The sequence below is a fragment of the Trifolium pratense genome, linkage group LG2, assembly GCF_020283565.1.
Source record: "Trifolium pratense cultivar HEN17-A07 linkage group LG2, ARS_RC_1.1, whole genome shotgun sequence".
Lineage (NCBI taxonomy): Eukaryota > Viridiplantae > Streptophyta > Magnoliopsida > Fabales > Fabaceae > Trifolium > Trifolium pratense.
Window position 1 is genome coordinate 25,504,558 of NC_060060.1, and position 22,487 is coordinate 25,527,044.

Below are 22,487 nucleotides of genomic sequence, written 5' to 3' on the forward strand. Positions count from 1 at the left end.
AAAATATTTTTGTTTATAATTAAGAAATTGATATATTTGTTACTTAAATTTTTCATAGAAACAACTTATTTTATGGGTATAATATTTATTTAAATTTTTCATCAACAAAAGCGTGTTCACGCATGTATATAGTAGTTATTTAAATTTTATATTAGCAGCCGTGAAAAGAAATACAAAAGAGTAGAAAAATATTTCATATGTATGTTTTTTAATATGTTTACATGATAGTAATCATTGTACTTTTTACTTGCTTGCCAGGTTCAATATTATTTAGGATTCGTTTGATCGTAAAATACAAGTATTAATCATAATATTATAGCATAGTACAAGACAAAATAACACACGATAAAGTTTAACGTGTTTAATAAATTTTGTCTTTGTACGATGTTTTGTAGACAAAACGTTACTTTGATATTTTATACAACTTGTCCAGAAATAAAAAGTTGTCTCTTAGTTTAGTAGGGATAATAATTTAAATTTTTGTCTAGTCCATTAGCCCGTAGATTGTCCAGTCCCCAAAAACAATTTTGAAATCAATTACTAGCATACTTTGTTTGATTGTTTCACTTATTAATATACAAGTTTTTCTTGTTGTCAAAATATATTGTTTCACTATGATGAACAATATATATTCGATGATTCGACAAGATCGATGGAGTAATTAAATTTGGTTGGTTAAACAACAATGAAGAACATTTTGATGAGACTGGAGTGGAGAGGATTAATTTGTGTGATGCTTTCTTTTCTTATCTGTCTTTTTCCTCCAATCCTATATAGGGAGCCATCAGATCGTGCTATGATGCTCCCACTGCCACATGGTGGAACCTTTGTATTTATTTAAGAAACACTCAGTGTCCTGTTTTAACCTATATACATAACAACATAGTACACTGATCAACCAATCAGAGTTAGACAACATTGTAACTTTAACTCAACTTCTCAGGCTTTCATAAACCAGATACAAAAACCACTTGTCGTTAAACCCCAACCTTAGAAAAGACTAACTATTCACATGTCTACCATTCCCATAATCCCTATCCTCGTAATTATGTCCTATATTAGTCTGGTTTTAAATATAAATAAAAAAATTGTCAAAAGAAAAAAAAAATCATTAATTAATAAATTTGATTAATAAATTTTTAATTAATAAATTAAAAAATAAAAATTATAGACTAAATTTATTATTTATTCAAAATTATTTAAAAAAGTAATTTCTTGCTTGTATTTAAAATTAAAGAGGTAAACAAACATGCTAACTTTGGGCAAATATGGTAGAGCAAGATAAGCCTTTAATTTTACGCCATTTAATTCGAGAAATCAAAATCGAAAGATAAACATAAAGTGAGGAGCGCATGCCAGCCAAATACCAAAAACTCTTGTGGTTAAACCCCAAACTTAGAAGAGACTACCTATTCACATGTCTACCATTCCCATACTACCTATCCTCATTATTATATATCTACACTCCTCTGCCAATCACTATTATAAACAAAAAAAAAAAAAAACTTTTAGGATCATTAGAAAAACATATGTATGTGACATATATAATGGACAAGAGAGGACTTATTAACTTGGTTTTAAATATAAACTGATGACAGTCAATTATATGTTGTTTTTAGTAGTAATTTAGGTAGTTTTAATAGCAGTTGAAGCCCAAAAGCAAGCAAATACTTGAAAAAATGAAGTTACTTGGCCCATAAGCAAAAAAAGTGAAAAAAGCAGCAAAACATGGCAAAAATGTAATAAAACAGCGTAGCCATCGTACCCACGATGAATCCTGGCGTGGCGCGATGAGAAGGCGGTTAAATTGAAAAAAATCTACAACAAATCTTTTCCATCGTACCACGATGACTTGTCATCGTGGCACGATGATGACTTCAAAAGAACGCAGAAAATCCTGAGAAGATCTTCCATCGTGCCACGATATGATCCATCGTGGTCACGATGAGGCGAAAATACACGTCATCGTGGCCACGATGGACGCGCATAAAAGCCCAGAACCTAGCTGAAAAACTATAAATAGAGCCTTCCTCCTTCACTATTATTCATTCAAAAAAATATTGAGAATATTCAATATTCACTCTAGAGTTAGGAGAACTCTAAGGAGAATGCAAGGAGGCCAAGGCCAACAAGGTTATTTTTTTTTTGTCTTTGTAATTTATTTTTTCTAGGTTAGGTGAAGTCGAGGAACTCCCTTACGAATGCTTGGTTTTGTAATTTGTACAATTTGGGTATAAATTCAATTGTTTCTGATTGCAAACTCTTTTATAGTCTGGTTTTATATTTATTTTAATATTGATCACATTAGAATAACATCTAAGGACCTAGTGGATATCGCATAGGAAACGAAGCAAGTAATCCCGAACGAATGACAGTATGCTAAGGTCAAGATAAGACCATTAAATTCAGTATATAAGGTCTTAGTATAGGGCTAGAACGAACGATAATTTCTACCTGAGGCAGAGTTAAGACTAGTTAGAGGCACACGTGACAGCTTATGACACATAGAGTCACTAAGGTAATGATACCAACGTTTTTAACAAAAAAGTGGAATCTGGGGCGATGATACTTAAATAGAGTAAGGGTAACCACTAACTAGGCTCTGAACAATTTGTAATAGAAATAGGGAACGATTGTTTCTGAACCTATTTTTAATAGTCTAATTCCTGATAGAGGGAAACAAAAGAATAACCAACAAGCAAGAGTAAGGGAGGGATCCGACCATACTTAACCACCCCGCGTGGACACACACGCACCATTTATTTTCCTGCAATTTACTTCTCTGCACTTTAATTATTGCAATTTATTTTATCAGCACAATTATCTCTAAACACCAAAGCGAATGCAAAATCATTCCTAAGCGAAACTAGTAATTTTGGCACAATCTCGGAGGAGAACGATTAACTTATCACTTTATTATTTGGTAGCGATTCTGTGCACTTGCAGAACCACCGTCATAAACAATTTTTTTTTTAAGTTCTTTAAATTAATAAATTTATCTATATTATAGCCTAGATTTATTAATTATACAATAAATTTAAAATTAGTGTAAGGTTTAAATATAGTGCATGCAAATATATGTAATTTGAGTTTATGTAAATATATTCTTTTTTACCTTGCAAATATATAATTTTTTGTTTTAGTCGATGGTGTTTCGTTTAAGTCCTTACAAAATTTGTTCATGTTGAAATTAGTTCTTGTAATATTCCTTTTAGAACTTTGAAGGACTATAAAATTAGTTCTTACATTCTTACCAGGATCAATTTTAAAATAAATTAATTTTGTAGTGACTAAAATAAACCATCAAGGACCTAAAGCAAATAGTGGAATATTTTTATGGTGAACTAAGAACATAATGACGTCAAATGATCTAAAAGAAATTTCAACTAGGTTGGTATCCCTCGTAGACCTCGTCCTGCGCCAAGCAAATAGTGGAATATTCACGACGACTAGAAACAAAAATTTATTACAACACCAAAATTCTTTATACTTGCATGGACCTTTTACATATTTAAACCTTATAAATATATATTCACTTTATAAATTTATTGAAACTCATATTTTATCTATATTAAGGATTATACACGCTAACTATTTAATAAATTTAAAAATTAAAAAGAATATTTACTATAATTAAAGTTGAAATGCAGGGTGATTTTGTTAGAAACCGTTTTGATATGCCGTACTTTACGTTTTCTTAATACTTTACTTTGCTTGAGGATCAGGTTCTTTGCTCCTCCTCTTCTTTTGTACTTTCTTCTTTTTATCAATATATTTTGAGGGCTTGCTTCTTGCAAGTTTAAAAAAAAAAAGCATACTAAATTTTGCATATAATTTTTTTTTACAATAAAATTTTGCGTATAATTGAATTATAAATAAAAAGTCAAAATTAAAATTTGATTTTTATATGTGATTTCTTTTATTTTCTTTTTATAAGAATAAATTTAATGAAAGAGTTCAGTATAGTATCAAGGTAAGAAGATTTGATTGATAAATTTATTAACTAGTTGAGTCCAATGACTTTGTTCAACACCACGACATATATTGATTTGATAATAAACTTTGAAATTATTTTCACGATTCTCGAATTTGTTCACCAATATTATGTTTAGGTAGATTTAAATGGACTTGCCTCTTAGGGAAGGGAACTAATTAAGTAAGTCACGTTTTAGCATGGTACTATATATAGGCTAGTAGGCACTTTTCTTTTTTTTTTTTCTATAAGCAAACCAGATTTTATTAAGGGTCGATTTAATATTGACCATTAAAAATGGTTATTAAAAAATGGTTTATAAGTAGACTCTAACTAATATCTTTGAAAAAATTATTGTATAATGATAAAAAATTTATGATAATTTTATTAAAATAGTAAGATATATCTTTTGATCGAGTGACCAATAATGAATTGATTTATTTGGAAAGAGCGTGATAGTAATAATTTTTTTAACCGTAAGAAAATGTCTACTGATAGGTTGGTTTATAATAATAAAATCAATGTTTTTTTTTTTTTTTTTTTTTTTGGAAAAGCAAATTATATATTAAAGAGTGAATTGTGCACTAGATGTTCAAAACTACTCCAAAACAAGTCAAAATACATGACAGTCACCAATGCACCCTTGACCTAATGCAACATGCTAAAGGAAACACTAAGCTAAAAGCCAAAACAGCTCCTGAACTTGCAGAAAAAGATGCAATACACAAATGGACAACCAGTGAATCTAAAAATAGTGCAAACCAATAGACAACCGGTGAATCTAAAAATAGTGCAAACCAATACAAGATAATCCTAATGGACAACCAAATTAAGGAGCCATCACAAAATTAAGCACGACATAAGCTATCATAAGCCTCAATATTGCACCTATTGAGATCTCTCAGTGCCGACCGCTTACAGATAGGTTGACACACGCGAACAGAACCGAACAAAACAGTAGACAAAGCAAACTTCTAATATGAAATATGCACATTTAAAAAATAGTGTAGAAAGAAGGATTCATCATTTTCAGTAAATTTAATAAAATGTTTGTACCAATTTTTTTTTAGGAAGCCGAATATATATATATATATATATATATATATATATATATATATATATATATATATATAAAACATTTTAAGCATAAGGTTTACCTAAAAAGAAATAGATTTCAATATAAAAATCAAGAGTAAAGAATCATTTGGCGTATATGTAATAACATTTTATTTATAGGAGCTTGTGTTAATGTATCTTCTTTATTATTTATATATTTCATGATTTTTTTTTATAGGTCGATTAGGGAGCAATGCTAATTTAGCTTTTTCGGATTGGTGTAATAATCATTTAGTTTGCTTACAATGCAACTAAGGTGATTGACTTTGAATTATAAGAATTGAGTATTTATCGTGCTTCTTATAAATCAATTTTTGCTTATTAAAAAAAGAGAGTAAAAAATTAGAATACCGAAAATCCTAAACAAAAATTCTTTTTCCAAGGCTTCAACCTCCACCAAACCTAGACTTTGATGTTGAATAACAAATGGAAGACTTTTTTGAGGGAACACTCTATTGCTTCTTTCTTTCTAAATAGTCCAATCTATAGCTAATCTAATTGCTTAAAAACACAACCGAATATCTTTGCAAAAACACACATGAACCCCACAAAAATTGACATGGAAGAGAAATGATATTATTGAAAAAAACCAATGCATTCCTAACCAATTAATTATATCACGCCACACCGACAAAAAAAAAATTACTTTTCCGAATTTTACAGTTGTATTTTATACGGTATATATTAATATACTTGAACTCGGTCCTTTAACATCTTTAATTCTCAGCTCAAAACAATTGATGTGGCCAACTCACCCCAACCTCATATATTCTATTTAATTTTTACAGAAAAATGTACAAACCAATAATAGTCTAGAAGAAAAAGAAAAATGAAAATCCATGACCAAATATTGTCAAACACACACTTGGCTATATTTGCCAGCCTTTTTATAAACATACTTCTCAAGTATGGTCCCTCCTTTACCTTGTTTGGGAGCTGGGATTTATTTCTGGTGAAAAAGGGCAAGAACTAATTAGGTAAAGATCTAGGTATATAAATATAATAATAATTAAAAGGAAAAAATATTGTAACCAAACATGGGAAGGAGTAAGGTACAGCTAAAACGGATCGAGAACAAGATCAATCGACAAGTAACTTTCTCAAAAAGGAGAACCGGTTTGCTCAAGAAAGCTAATGAACTCTCTGTTCTTTGTGATGCTGAAGTTGCTTTGATTATCTTCTCTCATAATGGAAAGCTCTTTGAGTATTCAACTGATTCATGGTAACTATATAAAGCCCTAATTATTTATTTATATAGAAATATATTCATTTAGATCTATATATCATACAATTTTATATTTAAAATCTTCTTCTTAGTTCACCAAATTTTTTTTTAAAATCTTCTTTAAAAAAAAAGTAGATCTATATATCATGCAAAAATCTAGAAAGATGTTTCTTATTTTATTTATAGTGTTTTTTTTTCCTTTTGATTTTTACTTTTTATCTTGAGAAGGGTTTTTGTAATTTAGTGTTTTTTTTTAAAAGGCTAAAATTTTATTAAACCACAAATCAAGGCATAAGAAGATTTTTACTTTTTCCTTTTGTAATTTAGTGTTAAAATATACAAAAAGTGTTTCAAGTTCTCTTCCTGTTTATTTCAGCTTTTTTTTTCTTTGTTCTTATCAATCAAGTCTCAAAAATATTATATATTTGTTCAAATAATATCAAACCATGTATTTTTTTATTTTTTTATTTTATTTCTATAATTAAAAGAAGAGATTTTCTCAGTGTAGGAAAATCATTTGTTCAAACTTAACCAGGATTAATACAACATTTATATAGGATACCTTGTGATCATATATAAATTATTAAACGCCCTTATTTTAAATTTTTGGTTTCTTTTTGTTGAGATTTTCAGAGGTGATTAATTTTTTGCAGATCATGAGGGAAGTATAGAAGTAAGGAATCTTTGATAGAAGAGTGATTTGCTAACCCTTCTTTTGTTTAGAAATATTATGCAATTTGCTAACCCTTTTTCTGTATATTTGTGTGACTGAGTTTCTGTTTGATCAATTCCCTTCGATGATTGGGGACATGGAAGCATGAATTTTTTTTTTACCATCACAAATATTATTTTTATTAGTACTTTGGATTTTTTAGTGTCCATTTTTGTATTTATAATGTTATATTTTCCATTCAAAATTATTATTATTATTATTATTAGATTGCAAATATTAATTTACCCTTTTTTCCTCTAGTTTATGAGGAATTAAAATGTTCAAATGGCCATTTTGAACCCAAAAGTATTCGGATTAGATGATATCAATCTTTTCGAACTTAATCAATGTTTTGACTGAGTTTGACTGAACTTGAATTTGAATATTCAACAATGTTAAAACTCTTAAGATGATCAGTCTACCACCCAATATACATGACAACAGATTGATTTTTACACTTGAACACATTTAATTATATATTTTGTTTTTTATATCAATTTTTCACTCTTAGGTTTTTTAACATGTGTCCTTAGCATCTATGAGACCCATGTTTTTTTTGAAAGATCGGTATACGGTCTTAGGACCGACTAATCCGAGGAGACCAATCCCACCGTCCACTTGCTGGGGTCCCATTTAAAGCCAGAGTTTTTTTTTACCTGTGAGACACATGTTAACTCCACCCATAATGTAATTGTGAATGAAGATATAACATTTAACCTCTTTGCGCAATATGTCTTCTTTGAGTTATTTTTTTGTTAACCTCCAGATTTTAGTGAAAAAAGTTCTATTCTTTAGATGAATTTTATTAATTATTTGAATTTAATTACTTGATTGCAAAACTGTCTTCGAGCTTTAACCTCAACAACTAAGTTTCTTTTATACACCTTTTTCTATTCTAAACATAAATTCCCTTTTTAAATCATTTGAATAATTGGTATTAACATTATTTATCTATGAAATTTTGCATCCTAGGGAGTATTTTATGTTCCCTTTACATATTCTGCATTGTGTGTGTAAACTGATTAATAATGTTTGAGAACTATATATATATATATAAACTTTGCTGTACTGTTCCATTGAAACAGCATGGAGCAGATACTGGAACGCCATGAAAGGTATGGCTATGCAGAGAAACAACTAGTAGGAAATGATACTCCTGACACACAGGTTTGTCAATATATTCTTTTTAATCTGTCAATAATAAATTCTGGCATTGTGAAGTGTTATAGCATCATCAGTCATATATAGTTCTAAACTAGAATTGCAGTTGCGGCCTGCGTTAGGGACTTAGATATCATCGTTTTAAATTGCAGTCTGCAAGCACAATATAACCGGATTTTGAGGTCTTAGCAACATCATTTCAATTGTGATTTTGACAATTGTTAGCTGAAATATAATGGTTTGTACTAGCGTGATTGCAATTGTAATTTAAAATCATTGCTTTTACTGTGGAAATATATAGGCAATTATGACTATGCATCTTAAGAGTCGCATATTCGATGTAAGATGATCGGAACACAAATTTATAACTACCGATAATTCTCACTTTACAAGTCAATCTTGAAAGGATGAGTCAACCCTAATATAAAAGTCAACACAAGTCATAGATTATTGTGTAAAAAACAGACATATATAATAAGAAAAAGTAATAATTGAAATTCATATGTTAACATCAGTTCATTCAAAATTATAATAGCAAGGAGCTAAGTAGTAGGTGTACTTTGGTGCAGGAAAACTGGACAATTGAATACACTAGACTCAAAGCAAAGATTGATCTTTTGCAGCGAAACCACAGGTACACATCTTTATGATTATCCTCTTTGTTGTTTTAGAAAAAGAAAAAAATGACATTGGACAATATATATATATATATATATATATATATATATATATGGGAGAGATCAAATTACACCGGTGTAACATTTGACCACTCAATAACGCTTTAACGAATACAAATTTTACAAAATCCACCGTTGGATTGAAAACTTATATCGTATAGATCATCTATGTTAAATTTTACAAAAATCTAAAATCGTTTGTTATATTATTGAGATAGATCAAGATTAACGGTATTCAATAAAAACGCATAAACCATTAATCTTGATCAGTCTCAATAACATATCAAACGATTTTAGATTTTTATAAAATTTAACATAGATGATCTATATGATATAAGTTTTCAATCCAACGATGAATTTTGTAAAATTTGTATTCGTTAAAGCATTATTGAGCAGAGTAACATTACTCAAATGTTACACCGGTGTAATAGTGCATATATATATATATATATATATGCAAGGTTTTAAATTGCGGACCGCATCAGCTGATGCGGCCGCAATATTGCGGATGCGGTAAGCACTGCAACCGCATCGGACCGCAATTGCGGTGTGAACTCAAATCACACGTGATGCCGCAACGCAACCGCAACGCAACAGCATTTCACCGCAACACAACGGAGTTTTGACTGCAACGGCCGCAACGGTTCAATCCAATATTCCTTTTCGTAAAAATTCAGAAAATCTCACCTTTATTTTTTCCTTTATGTCCTTTCATTTTAGAGTTTCTGTCTTCTTATGTCTCGATGACTTAAAAATGAATTAAAATTTATATAGAATTATAAGTAAAAGATATATAAGGAATTACAATAATTATAGTATTTTTTCTGTGTTTGTGCGGATAAAAAATTATTTCACGCCGCAACGGCCGCAATTGCATCGCAGTGTCCGCATTAGCCGCAATCGCAATACCTGCAACCGCAACCGCATCCACGACCGCAACCGCAATTTAAAACCTTGTATATATGCATAATAATAATGCATATGATTTAATTTTCCCTTATTTTTAATTTAATTATGCACTATTTACATATGCATGTGTGCAGTGTAACTTAGTTTATATTGATCTGAAATTAATATTCTTTTATATATTCAGGCACTATATGGGAGAAGATTTAGCTACAATGAGCCTGAAAGAGCTTCAGTGTTTAGAGCAGCAGTTAGATACTGGTCTCAAGAACATCCGTTCCCGCAGAGTATGTTTACATTGAATTTCTATACACACACATAGATTCTCTCTCTCAATATTGAAATTATATTTAATATATAATTTGAACTTTATAATCAATTTAAGTTAAGAGTTACACATTGAGTATTAGATTGTTTGAATATGAGTTAATAAGTTGAAGTATTTAGCATCTTACAAGAATTAAGCATAACTTACAATTCTAAGATGAAATCTCTCTCCTTCAAAATTTGTTAGGCCACATGTCACAACACAGATACATCAACAATAGTATTAATGTTTTTATCCTTATTTTTCACTAACATTGTTTCGAGACATATTTAATATTTGAAGGGAGTGTCGAACGAGTATTTTACAAATTATCGAAACAAAGATTGTTTTTTTAGAACATTTGTATGAACTATTCAACATGAGTGTTCCAGTCTCATATACATGTGTTAGACACTGACTCAAAGAGTATCGAAGAAAAGGAAAAAATAATATTTTAAGACACTTATTTGATTTGTTTGATACATGTCATAGGAGTGTCAGACACCAATGTGTGTCGAACTTCATGACTTGCCTAATTCTAGATATCTGTGTTTCCCAAATGAAATTTGAACTTTATTCAATGATTTGAAACTATTTTCACTTGACATATGTTGGTCAATTTGTTGAATTTCTTTTATAAAAATTTTATTGACTAAGGAATCCTTTACTTGACATATGTTGAAACTCTTTTCACTTGACATATGTTGGTCAATTTGTCAATAAGTATATACTCAATTACAAATCATTTAAAAGTTTAGGTATTCCATTATAATTATTAACTAAAATCCTACTACAAAGTCTTGATAAATTCAGAGAATCATTGACAAATATTGTAATTCAAGGACCCAAATAGGAAATCCCATACTGTTAAACCTTTATTTATTCACTACTTTGTCAAAATTTATATATCTTGTTGTAAAATGAATAATAATTATATTCATATGTTTCTATATTTATAATATATAATAAAGCTATTTTGGTACTAATCATAGAAATATTATAAATTATGGTGACAGACTCAAGTGATGTATGAAGCCATTTCTGAGCTTCAGAAAAAGGTATCCCTAAAACTCCAAGTTAATTTATCCAGGCTTTATTTGTTTTCTGTCACATTATAGTACACCAAATGAAGGCGTTGTTCTCTAGATATAATGAAACTAATAATATGGAGAACTAATTCTACTCTTTCTTATGACAGGAGAAAGGAATTCAAGAGCAGAATAACATGCTCTCAAAAGAGGTAAGCAATACATCAGCCTTCCAACTGTCTTTTTTTTTTAGTATTTTTGAACACAAAATCATACGCTTAATACATACATCTGGTATTGTTTACTATGGTGAAGGAAATCGTTTTTTGTTATAAATTATTCAATTCATTACAAAGGATAAAAGTTCACCGTGGTGTCCATAAATCTTAACTTGATCGGCAGAAATGTCGAAATTGTTAGTGTCGAACATCATGAACGGGATTCGAATCCTAATCATTTCACTTTCTATGTACACGTTTCCAATAACTTCTCATTTCGTCTATCTATAAAAAAATAAAGTTCACCATGGTGAAGGTAACCGTTTTTTTGTTAATCGGCAAACGAAATATGTAAATAATTTTAATAATTGACAAACCAATTGCGCTTTTTGTTTTTTCTTTCCATAGAACCATTGGCAAAAAATAATCTAATAGAATATACATCCGGCCTCTTCCACCTTAGGAGTCTATGATGAAAATATGTACTCGTCACCAGTCCTTCATATGACCCAAAGTGTTGCATGTCAAATCACAAGTAAGTCTTTAACTCCTAGCTAGCAACTTAAAGATCTTAAGGCATGCTTAGTCTTAGTTCATTCCCAACCTCTACCTCAATGATGGCAATCTATTGAATTACAATAATCTATTTGTCTTCCCTTTTAGTAGAGTGATAAGGTTAGCAAGGCCAACAAGGCCATTGCCTTAGTCCCTAAAAAAATAGTGATCATTCCTGGATCAGAAATAATTCTTAGTCCGGGGAAGCTCCTCTTTTGTTCTGGTGAATGAGAGGGGATTTTTTATACCTACAGGCATTCCGACACTCAAATTAGTAAGAGGTGGAGTAAAATTTTAAGAATATAATAATAGGATGTACCTGTTGAAAAATGACTGAAGAACCTTGATGGACAGTAAATGCCCATCATTCTGATGTCAGATTATACGAGCATAATTGTCACACATGTTTGTGTTGGGCGTAAAAGCCAAGTTATGTTGAAGTATATAAAATGTGATGTCCCTTACCAACTGAACTAAGTTCATGAGGACCACATTAGTATTAAGGTGTAGCAAAAATTTAATTAGACATTAAAGTTTTAATTACACATTTTATAATTAGCTGTAATTATATTATTGAAAAATATAAAATCTATAGAAAATCTATTTTGATGAAAATATCCCATTTCTGCCGCACAACTTAAAAAAATACTTATATCTTTGATGAAACCATCCTGCAACTTTTTATCTTTTGACCATGGGAAAGGTTACAATTCTGAAAATGATGTATAGTGTACTCATTAGTGAACATCAATCCGGGCCACTGGACCAGTTGTGGCTCAATTCCAATGGACAAATCTTTGATCTTTCACTAGTTCTTTAATCCACTCGTCTTCTCACTCCCTAACAAAATAAAATTCATTATAAAATATAGGATAAAATTCACTTAAAAATGTACTATTGGTTTTAAATGTGTCTTTAATTGTCACTATTAAATAGGATAAGATGGTTGGTGTATATGTTACTTTTAAAACGAAACCCTAAATTCTTATAGTAATTTTGTTTTGTGCTCTTCCCTACTGCTTGTCATATGATAGATTTTATTTGTTTACATTGTAACAAAATTAAACTCTAAAATGTAACCTAATACACTACATATCAATCTATTTTTTAGCCTTTTATTAAAAAGTCTAATACAATATTAAAATATCATTAGTGTTAAACAGAACATTTTAGTTGTTACTATGTATTAGCAGTCGGAATTTAAACCATGGATCTCTTTTAAATGTCTTATCTAGAGTATTGTGTAGATGACCGGACAAATTTGTTTGAAGGCCGTCAAGTTTCTTGTTCTCTTTGTACTCCTTATTAATTCCATCATTTGCTTATAAAAAAAAAAGTTTGTTGTTCTCCTATTAGTCTTTAGGCTTCTAGTTTTCTGTTCTTTTTGCCCGATTTTCAGTTTGGTTTTCCTATTTTAGTCTTTGATTGTTTTTTTGTTTTGTTTTGTCTTGTTATGCATGTATGTTATTCTATTTTTTTTCTTGTTTGAATACTTCTGATACTCTTTGCACTCTTTTGATTATCTTTTTATAAAGTATTTCGTCAATCCTTAAGAAAAGTTTGAGCTATATTCAATGACAGAGTCAGAAAATTTACAAAGTCTGGGAAAAATCTCAGTTTTAAACCAAAAAAAAAAAACTCAGGTTTGCCCTAAATTACCCCTTAAAATACCGTTTTTTTTACCGGGCAACGGGCTGGCCAGGCGGTGGATTGCCACTAGCTATATTTTACAAAGTATATTTTCCTTGCTACATGTCATAAAATAGTTACATGTATATACTTTAAACTGATGATAATTGCTTTATATTACTCTAAAATCATATGTTTATGATGATTTGAATTATTTAGATTAAGGAGAAGGAGAAGGCAGTTGCACAAGAGGCTGCTGCTCAATGGGAGCAGCCAAACTATAGGGTTAATACTTCTTTCATACTACAAGACCCTCTTCCCGGTTTGAACATAGGGTATGATACTACCTAACTTTTCTATTATAAAATGATCATATTGTGATTAATTTCACTCACGCACAAAGTGTAACTTTTTTCAATTTATATATTCAGTGGCAATTACCGTGTGGGAGAACAAGAACATGGGAGAAACGGGCTTGACCTGACCCTTGAACCACTATATTATTGATTCTTAATTTCCAACCTTGGATGTTCTTGAAAACGTTTTTATATTTTACAATCATATATATCATATAGGAACGAGTATATGTCGTAATATATGTCTAAATGTTGGAATGAATACATTATATATGCTTGAGTCAATGATATATATGGTTTTCAATAAGTTGAAGACATTAATTTCAAGTGTTTTTTATGTAAGAGGATATTAAATTTGTAATCAAATTCTAATAATTTTAGTATGGAGAACTTTTTCACTACGGTAGTGGAATACCGTTTAATTACAGTTTTGCTCCCTAATTTTATTCATTTATAAAATTGATTTCTATATTTTAAAATCACACAGTTTTAATCTTTCCATAAAAATTTTGTACCTTAAAAATAATGAATTAACATATTCTAAATGATATTGACATAAAACCTGATGATAATAAATGATCAAAAGTTAAGAAATTATTCATTTTTATATTTATTAATGAAACAATGTAAAGAATCTAAGCAGACTAACTCGTCAATGTCCATGTTAATGGCCAACAAGAGGCCCTTCCTTTGTAGATAGCATACAGCTTGGCATATAAAATGAAAAAAGACTCTTGAATGTAACACAAAAACCCTACCAGATAGTAACCAAAGGTGCTTCTAATGATTACACAAAAACCTGATTGACTTGGGGAACCAAGACAACTTCTATCAACATTAAGAATGGTACAAGAGTAATTCTTATTGTTCTGATCCAATTGATAAATCTATCATTTGAATCGCCATAAGAGGTAGGAGCGAAGCAATTCTTGAAATTTTCAATCATAGACCTAATTTATTATTATTATTTTTTTTTTTTGAAACAACAAATTTTATTAGAAACCTCAAACAAGGCATGAAAAATGTCAAGCGGGTGAACATGATACATAAGGGACAAAAGAAGAAAAAAAAAAAAAAAGAGCTATAAACAAGCCTCCTGAAATACCAAAAAACACCAAAACTAAAGGGCACACCAAAACAAGCCTCCACACACCAAAAGGAACACCTGCACACTAACTAAACGAGGTCCATAGCTAAAGGGAACTCCACAGTCTCCAGACCACCAAAAAAGACATCAACTCGACCTACGAATATGCTACTCTAATTCCCGGTCTCGAATCAAAAGTGATCGGTCCATCGAAATCCAAGAAGCATCCATAGATCCGATGTTAAAGGAAAGTCGACTTAAGGACCATGTCTCGTTATTTAGGCACATCAGGTTGCGATGTCTCCAACACACCAGAGGTTGGGTCTCGATGACGCCCATGAGCCAATCTAAACGTCCATTTTAGAGAAGAAACCCGGGTTGGTAAATCCAATGTGGTGCGAAAGACTACTCGGATGCAATGAAGAAAAGACTCATCTTGGAGGCCACAACAAAAACATGTAGCAGAATGGTTCATCTTGCGATGGTTAAGCAAAGAAAGAATGGATATGAAGTTGTGACAGGCCAACCAATTTTATTTTTTTTTATCTTTTCAATTTAGGATGGAGAGATTAACAATTATGAATTAAGTTTCAAGAAGTCAAATTCATTTTAGTGTCGAGGGTTAGTAATTCATATTTACAAACATAATAACTTTGACCTTCTTTTACTAAAAAATTAAAACTTTGGCATAACAGTCCTTACAATGCTTAAAAAAAAAATAATCCTTACAAATTTATTTGGCATAAAGACTTTAGCCTAATAAATTTCAATTTTTTCGAGTTAAAGATGAGACTAACTCATAGCTTACGGGTCAAGTACAGGTTCAAGGAACTAACTGGGTTTTGTACTCCTCCACCAAAGTAGCTTGATGTGATTAAAAATAAAAATCTCTTGCAAACAAACTAAAACAAATACTTAGTTATATATATTTCCAATAAAAAAAAAGTTTTTTTAGTGTAATTGATTCATTCCATCAACTTCAGTCTTTGGTCTTGTGCAATTCTTGTGATCATGCCATTTCATTAAAAATCATCTCCTGCAAAATAATTCCAACAAGTGAGAGTGTATACATATACGAGTGATAAATCTAATTAATAATTATCATAAACACCAAAATAATACAAAGTCAAAAAGTATAATAGGGCTTTTCATACACATATTGAAATGTTTTTGTTTTCATGTACATAGAGACACACACATATATTTTTTTTTGATAGATAAAGTGATAAATACCACTCTTAAGTTTAAACTCACATATCTGTATGGTCTTGGATTCGATAGTGTGATATTTGGAAGTGGAATGGCCACTAATAGCTGGGAGCCCATGCACCCAAACAATAGTTGCTTCGTGTTACTTTTCAGATCTCCTTTTATCGTCCTACCGATTATTTGCGCGACTACACCTATCTCTTTTTATTCTTCCGCTACTTAAGTAACAGACGTTATAAAAATGAAAATTTTTAAAAAAATGCCGTCCAGTAATGGATATTATAAAAATATGATGATTTTGGGATATCCATTACTTAAGTAACGGATGAGGTATTTTGATAAATTCGGAGCGTCCAAAGAAATGGATAGAATGATAAAAATAAATCACATTTTTTTTTTCGGGTTACAAAATAAATCACATTACTTTAAGCCTAGCCACACATATGTTCTTCCAAACTCAAACACTCTTGCTGCATATCTACCACCAATTCCAGAACCAAGTTATGGTGCAACAAAGTTACTTTAGCCTCTAAAAAGATACAATTCTCATTATAGACTTATTATTTATAATAAATTATAGCAAAATTATATATTTAGTCTCTTAATTTAATTTCAATTAACATTTTAGTCTTTTATTTTATATTTTTATAACATTTTACTCCGTATGCTAAGATAAGAATTCTTGCTTGAAATTTATAATTTTCATTTTTCTTTTGTAGCTCTCAGTTTGGATGTACGACCAAAAATGACCTGAACTTATTTATTTATAACTTAAAAAGTTAAAGGACTAATCTATTACGAACGTAAAACTTAAGAAATTTCTTGATGCATTTTGCCTTACCTAAAATTAAGTTACGAACGTAAAACATAAGGTATTAATTCTTAATGCATTTTGCCTTACGTGAAATTAAGTTAAGAAACAAAAAATATAATTTGTCCTAAATTTTACTATTTCTAATAAGTTAAATAAAAATATTATATTTATATTTATTTTCATTTTTTTATTATTATAAGATTTATTTTATTGCTAAAAATTATAAGGATTCTCACCTTTTAACTATTGTTTAAAAGTCAATAGTATTAAATTGATCAATTATAAGCTATATATTGATTTGACTATAAGTCGATCTATACCCAAAAGAAAGAAAAAAGTTCGTGAGATCTTCAATTTTTATAGCAATAATTTTTTTTTTTTAAGTAGTCTAGTCACACATTTAAATGCGAAAAAATATGAAATCTGGAGTTTGAACTCCGGAGACTCCATTAATATTCATGGTAGCTAAAACCCACTTGGGTTGGTGTATTGGTATTGACTTGGGACCTGAGAGTGTGCTCCTCTTGAGGTCTGAGGTTCGATTCTCTCTGACGTCAATTTGGGTGGGCTAATTTAACTTCTTCAAAAAAAAAATTCATGGTAGCTATCATTTGACTTTTTTGAGACAAAATGTGCTCTCTTTATTTGTGTTTTGAATTTAAATTGACATCTATATATTACTTTTTTTACAATTTTCTAATATAATATAAAATTCAAATTACTTTGCAAAAAATATAAAATTCAAATTCAGATCATTTTCTGAGGCAATTCAAATTCAGATCATAACAAATTATTTCTTAGTAATTCATTAAAATCATAACGAACTATCCTGTATTTTTATAATACATTCAAATTTGGTAAACAACCCAAAGTAAGTTACATATGTTGAGAAATTCTAGGAATCTCCGATTTTTATATTTATCTTAAGAAGTTTTTTTTTTGTTAAAAAATAAAATATAAATCGACCAATACTTCTTTCAAAAGGCCTATTGGGATGTAGAGGATACATCACTATTTTATCGTGATGGTTTTTTTTTTTTTTTTTTTTTTGGGTTGATTACAAACCCTCGAAATGTACTTGTGGGGATTGACCGTGATCCACCCTATCAAATTCAGGTCGATCACCACCAACCAACGATTTTCACTATAACAAACATTTTTCTTATTAAATATAAAATTTCTATATTAGGTAACATAACAGGATCATTATCCTAAACTAAATACTAGTAATAACAAATTAATTATATTTAAACGTTACCAAAAAGAATCTTTTTTTTTTTAATTGATTGATTAAGCATCACCAAATGAGTTATGAATGTGTGTAAATTGCATACCAGTCTGCAAGTTGGACAAGTATCACTCCTATTTTTCCATTCATATATACAAGTTAGGTGATAATGTTGACGGCAACAGATCGTAGTAATCTTAGGATTGTCATCCGTATATTCTGCAACACATATATAGAAAATAGTTAAAACTATGTAACTACTTTCTCCGGTCATAATTATAAGAGACTGATGGATCAAAAATAATTGATGTATCTGGTTTAAAATTTGATCCAAATATATTAATTTTGTTATCAAACTATCTCTTATATTTAGAACTGGAAGTAGTAATTTGTTTTTCTCTTTTTGATGGAAAATAGGTTATTATACTTACATACCTCCAAAACATATAACACAAGAATTTTCATGCCATGCTTCTGATTCATCAGACGCCAAATATTTAAATCCCGACTCGACCAATTTAGCTTTGATCGACGTAGATACTAGTTCTGAATTTGCAGCAGGGTTCTTTGAAAATGGAAATGGTGTAGTACTGGATTGAGTATGTCTATACTGTGAAATACAATATCATATCACAACATATATAATTGAACAAAAAAGTTAGAAATGTAGAACACATATTTAGTAATTATTTGGATTTCGATACGCACAATAGAAAGGGATAAGAAGGACAATTACAGAGTAGACAAAAGTAGAATTGAAATCTTGAGTTTCATGATGATGATGAACACGACGGTGACCACCGTTATTTTGTGGACTCTGAGGCGGCCCCCTCAAACAACCACATACGGCACCCATAATTTAACTTAATTGTGAGAGAAAGAAGGAAATAGATTTGGAAAAATATGGAACAGCTTGTAACTATTATTAAATATAAATAGGGTTTAATTTGAATTTAGGATAGGGACAATATTTTAATCTTTCATTTTTTTTTTGTTTTTTGTTACGTATTTTGATTTTTTTTTATTTTGTGATAATCTTTTAATCTTGATCTTCGATTAAAAAAATAAATAATAATAACTCCATTTTAAAATGAGTGTTGTTTCAGATTTCTGCATATAATATGTAATTATTATGGTAAAAGACATAACCCTTTTATTAAACTACCTGTATTAAATCATTGACAACCAAGTCATTTGGCTCAAATGGTTAATGAATTTCACAAAAAAAGACGGATTTTGGGAGAATCCGGGTTCGATTCCTGGGTGAAACAATTTATTGGCTAGACTTTACTTATCTCGCAGCCAAACTGTGGACTACTAGGGCCCATTTCTTCTAAGAACCAGAGGGTTATAAACCAAAAAAAAAAATCCATTGGCGTGTTTCCCATCAATGTTTTCGAAATAGTTTAATTTGAAGCATTCGAAGGATTTGGTGTGTAGTTCTAAAAAGATAGATCTTCATGATGATGATTGTTCACGTAGCGTAAACATAATATAGTTATAACATGTGAGCTGCTCTATGAAATGTCATAGCAAAAATTTCAAGAGCACTCTAAACATGACTAAGTGCCTCCTTTTATGCTCTATCATTCCTTAATCTAAGCCCAATAAGCTATAATTCTAATATCCATATACAACTCGTCCGTACATGTCACGTGGAGCTGAAGCACACATGACCCTTTACCACCCCACCATAGATTCCTTATCGTGTCAACCACAATCACTTTTACCCACCAATTCAACGACAATTTTCTCTAATTCAACGTTGCACGGTGATCATGGCACATAGAAGGAACGGGTTCAAGACAAAGTCATGGCATATCCAAATTCAGAGATAAACACAAAAATGAAGAGTTTTGATCATAACTCTTCTTTCTAAAAAGATGGTAGCGCTGGTCTAACGCCGTCACTTCAAGTTTTTAACCATATGACCACAACACAACAGTTGAAATCCACATAGTTGAACCAACAACCAACTATGACAGCATCTATCCCACTCGTTGTGCAACTTCCAAAAGTAGGGATGTTAAAGGAGCGGGGTTGAGGGGATGGTCCTTTACAACTCCTTGTCCCGTCATCTAAAATGTTTCTCATCTCCATTCTCATTCCTGGCTTTGAATATTATTCTTTCCCCGTCCATCCCTATTTCCGCAGATCCCCACAGTTCCCACGGAGATCCATCAACTTTAAAAAAATATTAAATTTATTTTATTTTCAATCAAACTAATCGTAAAAAAAATAGTAAAGTTTAATTATAAATACAAATAAAAAATTAAAATGTTATTGTGAGTCTTATAAAAGTAATAAACATCATTTATAAACAAATGTATACACATAGGGACAAAGCTAGAAGGGGAACCAACAGAGGCCACAGTTCACCCTAAATTTTTAAATTTTTATTTTTATTTTTATACTAGTATATTATTATATTATTGGTTTAATTTCACTTTTGGTCCTTCTATTTTATTAAACTCAAGAAATGATCCCAATTTTTAATTCAACTTTTTAGACTCTATTTATATTTTTGTTGTAAATTTAATCTCAGTAGATGATTTCCTCCTTAAAAATCATATTGCTTGTATCAAAAAGGGCACTAAAATTGAATTTAATTACAAAATATCGCTTTTGAGACTAAAATTCAACTATTTTTTACTCAAAAGTCACAATTTTTATCAAAAAATGTGAGTTGAGATCAAAATTTTAATAAATGTGAAAATAGAGGGGGCAAAATGTTTTGCTTAAAAAATGTAGCATATAAAATGCAATGCCCAGTATTAACATTGAATTTATCTTATAATTTCTTATATATAAATACTTTATAAATTATTTTTAACTATATTGTTACACAAGAGCCAGAAATTAAGTTTAAGTGGGACCAAAATTAAAAGTATAACTTTTTTTGGGATACAAATTAAAAGTATAATTTAGTAAAGAAAAAACTAAATTTTAAAAGCATTTTATATATATAGGTTGTTAGCGGCCCTTCAAGTGTCATTGGGTTGGGCCTAACCAAAGCAATCTCGCTAGTTCTAAACCACAAGAAAATTGCTTTTTAGGCCCCCCTAGTTGCTCTGAAACCCCCCAAAAATCCCAAAATGCCCCTAAATTTAGGTCTCAGTTCAGTTTGGGTTCTACATCCCGAATTCACTTTTGTTCGTATTGTAGAAACCGAAATCATGCCCCCAACAGGAACACCAATTTTCAACACAACAACCACAATATTCTCATTAAAAAAATGTTCTGCAAACAAAGGTCATGTCATTGTTTGTAATCCAACATTCACACTTTCAACAACAGTGTTCCAACCACAATGACTCACTAACCCTCCAATTTCAACCATCGTTCTTCTTCTTTTTCACTCTGTTGCTCTTTCTTTGCATATCCTCTTGCATCTTTATCTGAATCATCTTGATTAACCCACAACTTTTACTTCCCATAACTGCAAACTGCAAACAAACCGAAATCCCAAACTGCAAGGAAAACCAGTCAAGCAAACTGCAAACAAGATAGCAGAGGCATGTCTGTTGGTTCGGTAATCACAAACCGAAATCGCTCTGATTCGGTAATTACGAACCAAAATCGCTATAATTCGGTAATTACGAACCGAAATCGCTCGGGTTCGGTAATTACGAACCAAAATCGCTATGATTCGGTAATTACGAACCGAAATCGCTCTGGTTCGGTAATTACGAACCGAAACACCAGGAAGAAGAAGGGACATCGATGGTCCTGGCATGGCAGAAGAAGAAAATCTATGGTTTCCAAACCCATCGATTCTCTCGTACTGCATAAGTTAGTTTTTCATTCTCGTTTTCTTCTTCCAAACAAAGTTTCAGATCTAAATCTTTTCATACCCAAACAGATTGATGAAGTGAAAAATTGAAGGTGAGATTAGAGATAAAATTGATGAGATTCAAAAATTGAAGCTGGAGTTAGAGATGAAATCACTACAAGAAAATAAGCACTTTGCGACGGTTAAAATTGTAGTTTGCAACGGTTGTAACTGTCGCAATTACACATCTGCGACGGTTGTCTAACCGTTGCTGATTTGTGTGTCGCAAGAGTACTTTGCAACGGTTTTGAAAACCGTCGTTACAACCGTCGCTGTTCTTCTTGCAACAGTTCCAAACCGTCCCTATATTTAACATTGGATTTAATAGTTGAGGTTGCGACGGTTACAAAACCGTCGCAAACATTTTTTTTAAAAATATGAATTTAATTATTTTTTTTATTCCTTTTGATGGCTTATTAAATAACATTCATATAATTAATTCAATGGTGACAAG

At 30.5% G+C, this 22,487-nt stretch overlaps 1 protein-coding gene across 1 annotated transcript; it reads left to right on the plus strand.

The window, feature by feature from the left end:
- The first annotated feature begins 5,893 nt into the window (after positions 1-5,893).
- Positions 5,894-14,285, plus strand: LOC123911546 (truncated transcription factor CAULIFLOWER A-like). The gene is made up of 8 exons (XM_045962983.1): positions 5,894-6,311; positions 8,112-8,193; positions 8,757-8,821; positions 9,958-10,057; positions 11,094-11,135; positions 11,276-11,317; positions 13,727-13,842; positions 13,939-14,285. Exons 1-8 carry the CDS (start codon positions 6,127-6,129, stop codon positions 14,012-14,014), a joined length of 708 nt encoding a protein of 235 aa, XP_045818939.1. The 5' UTR covers positions 5,894-6,126; the 3' UTR covers positions 14,015-14,285.
- The last annotated feature ends 8,202 nt before the right edge of the window (positions 14,286-22,487 follow it).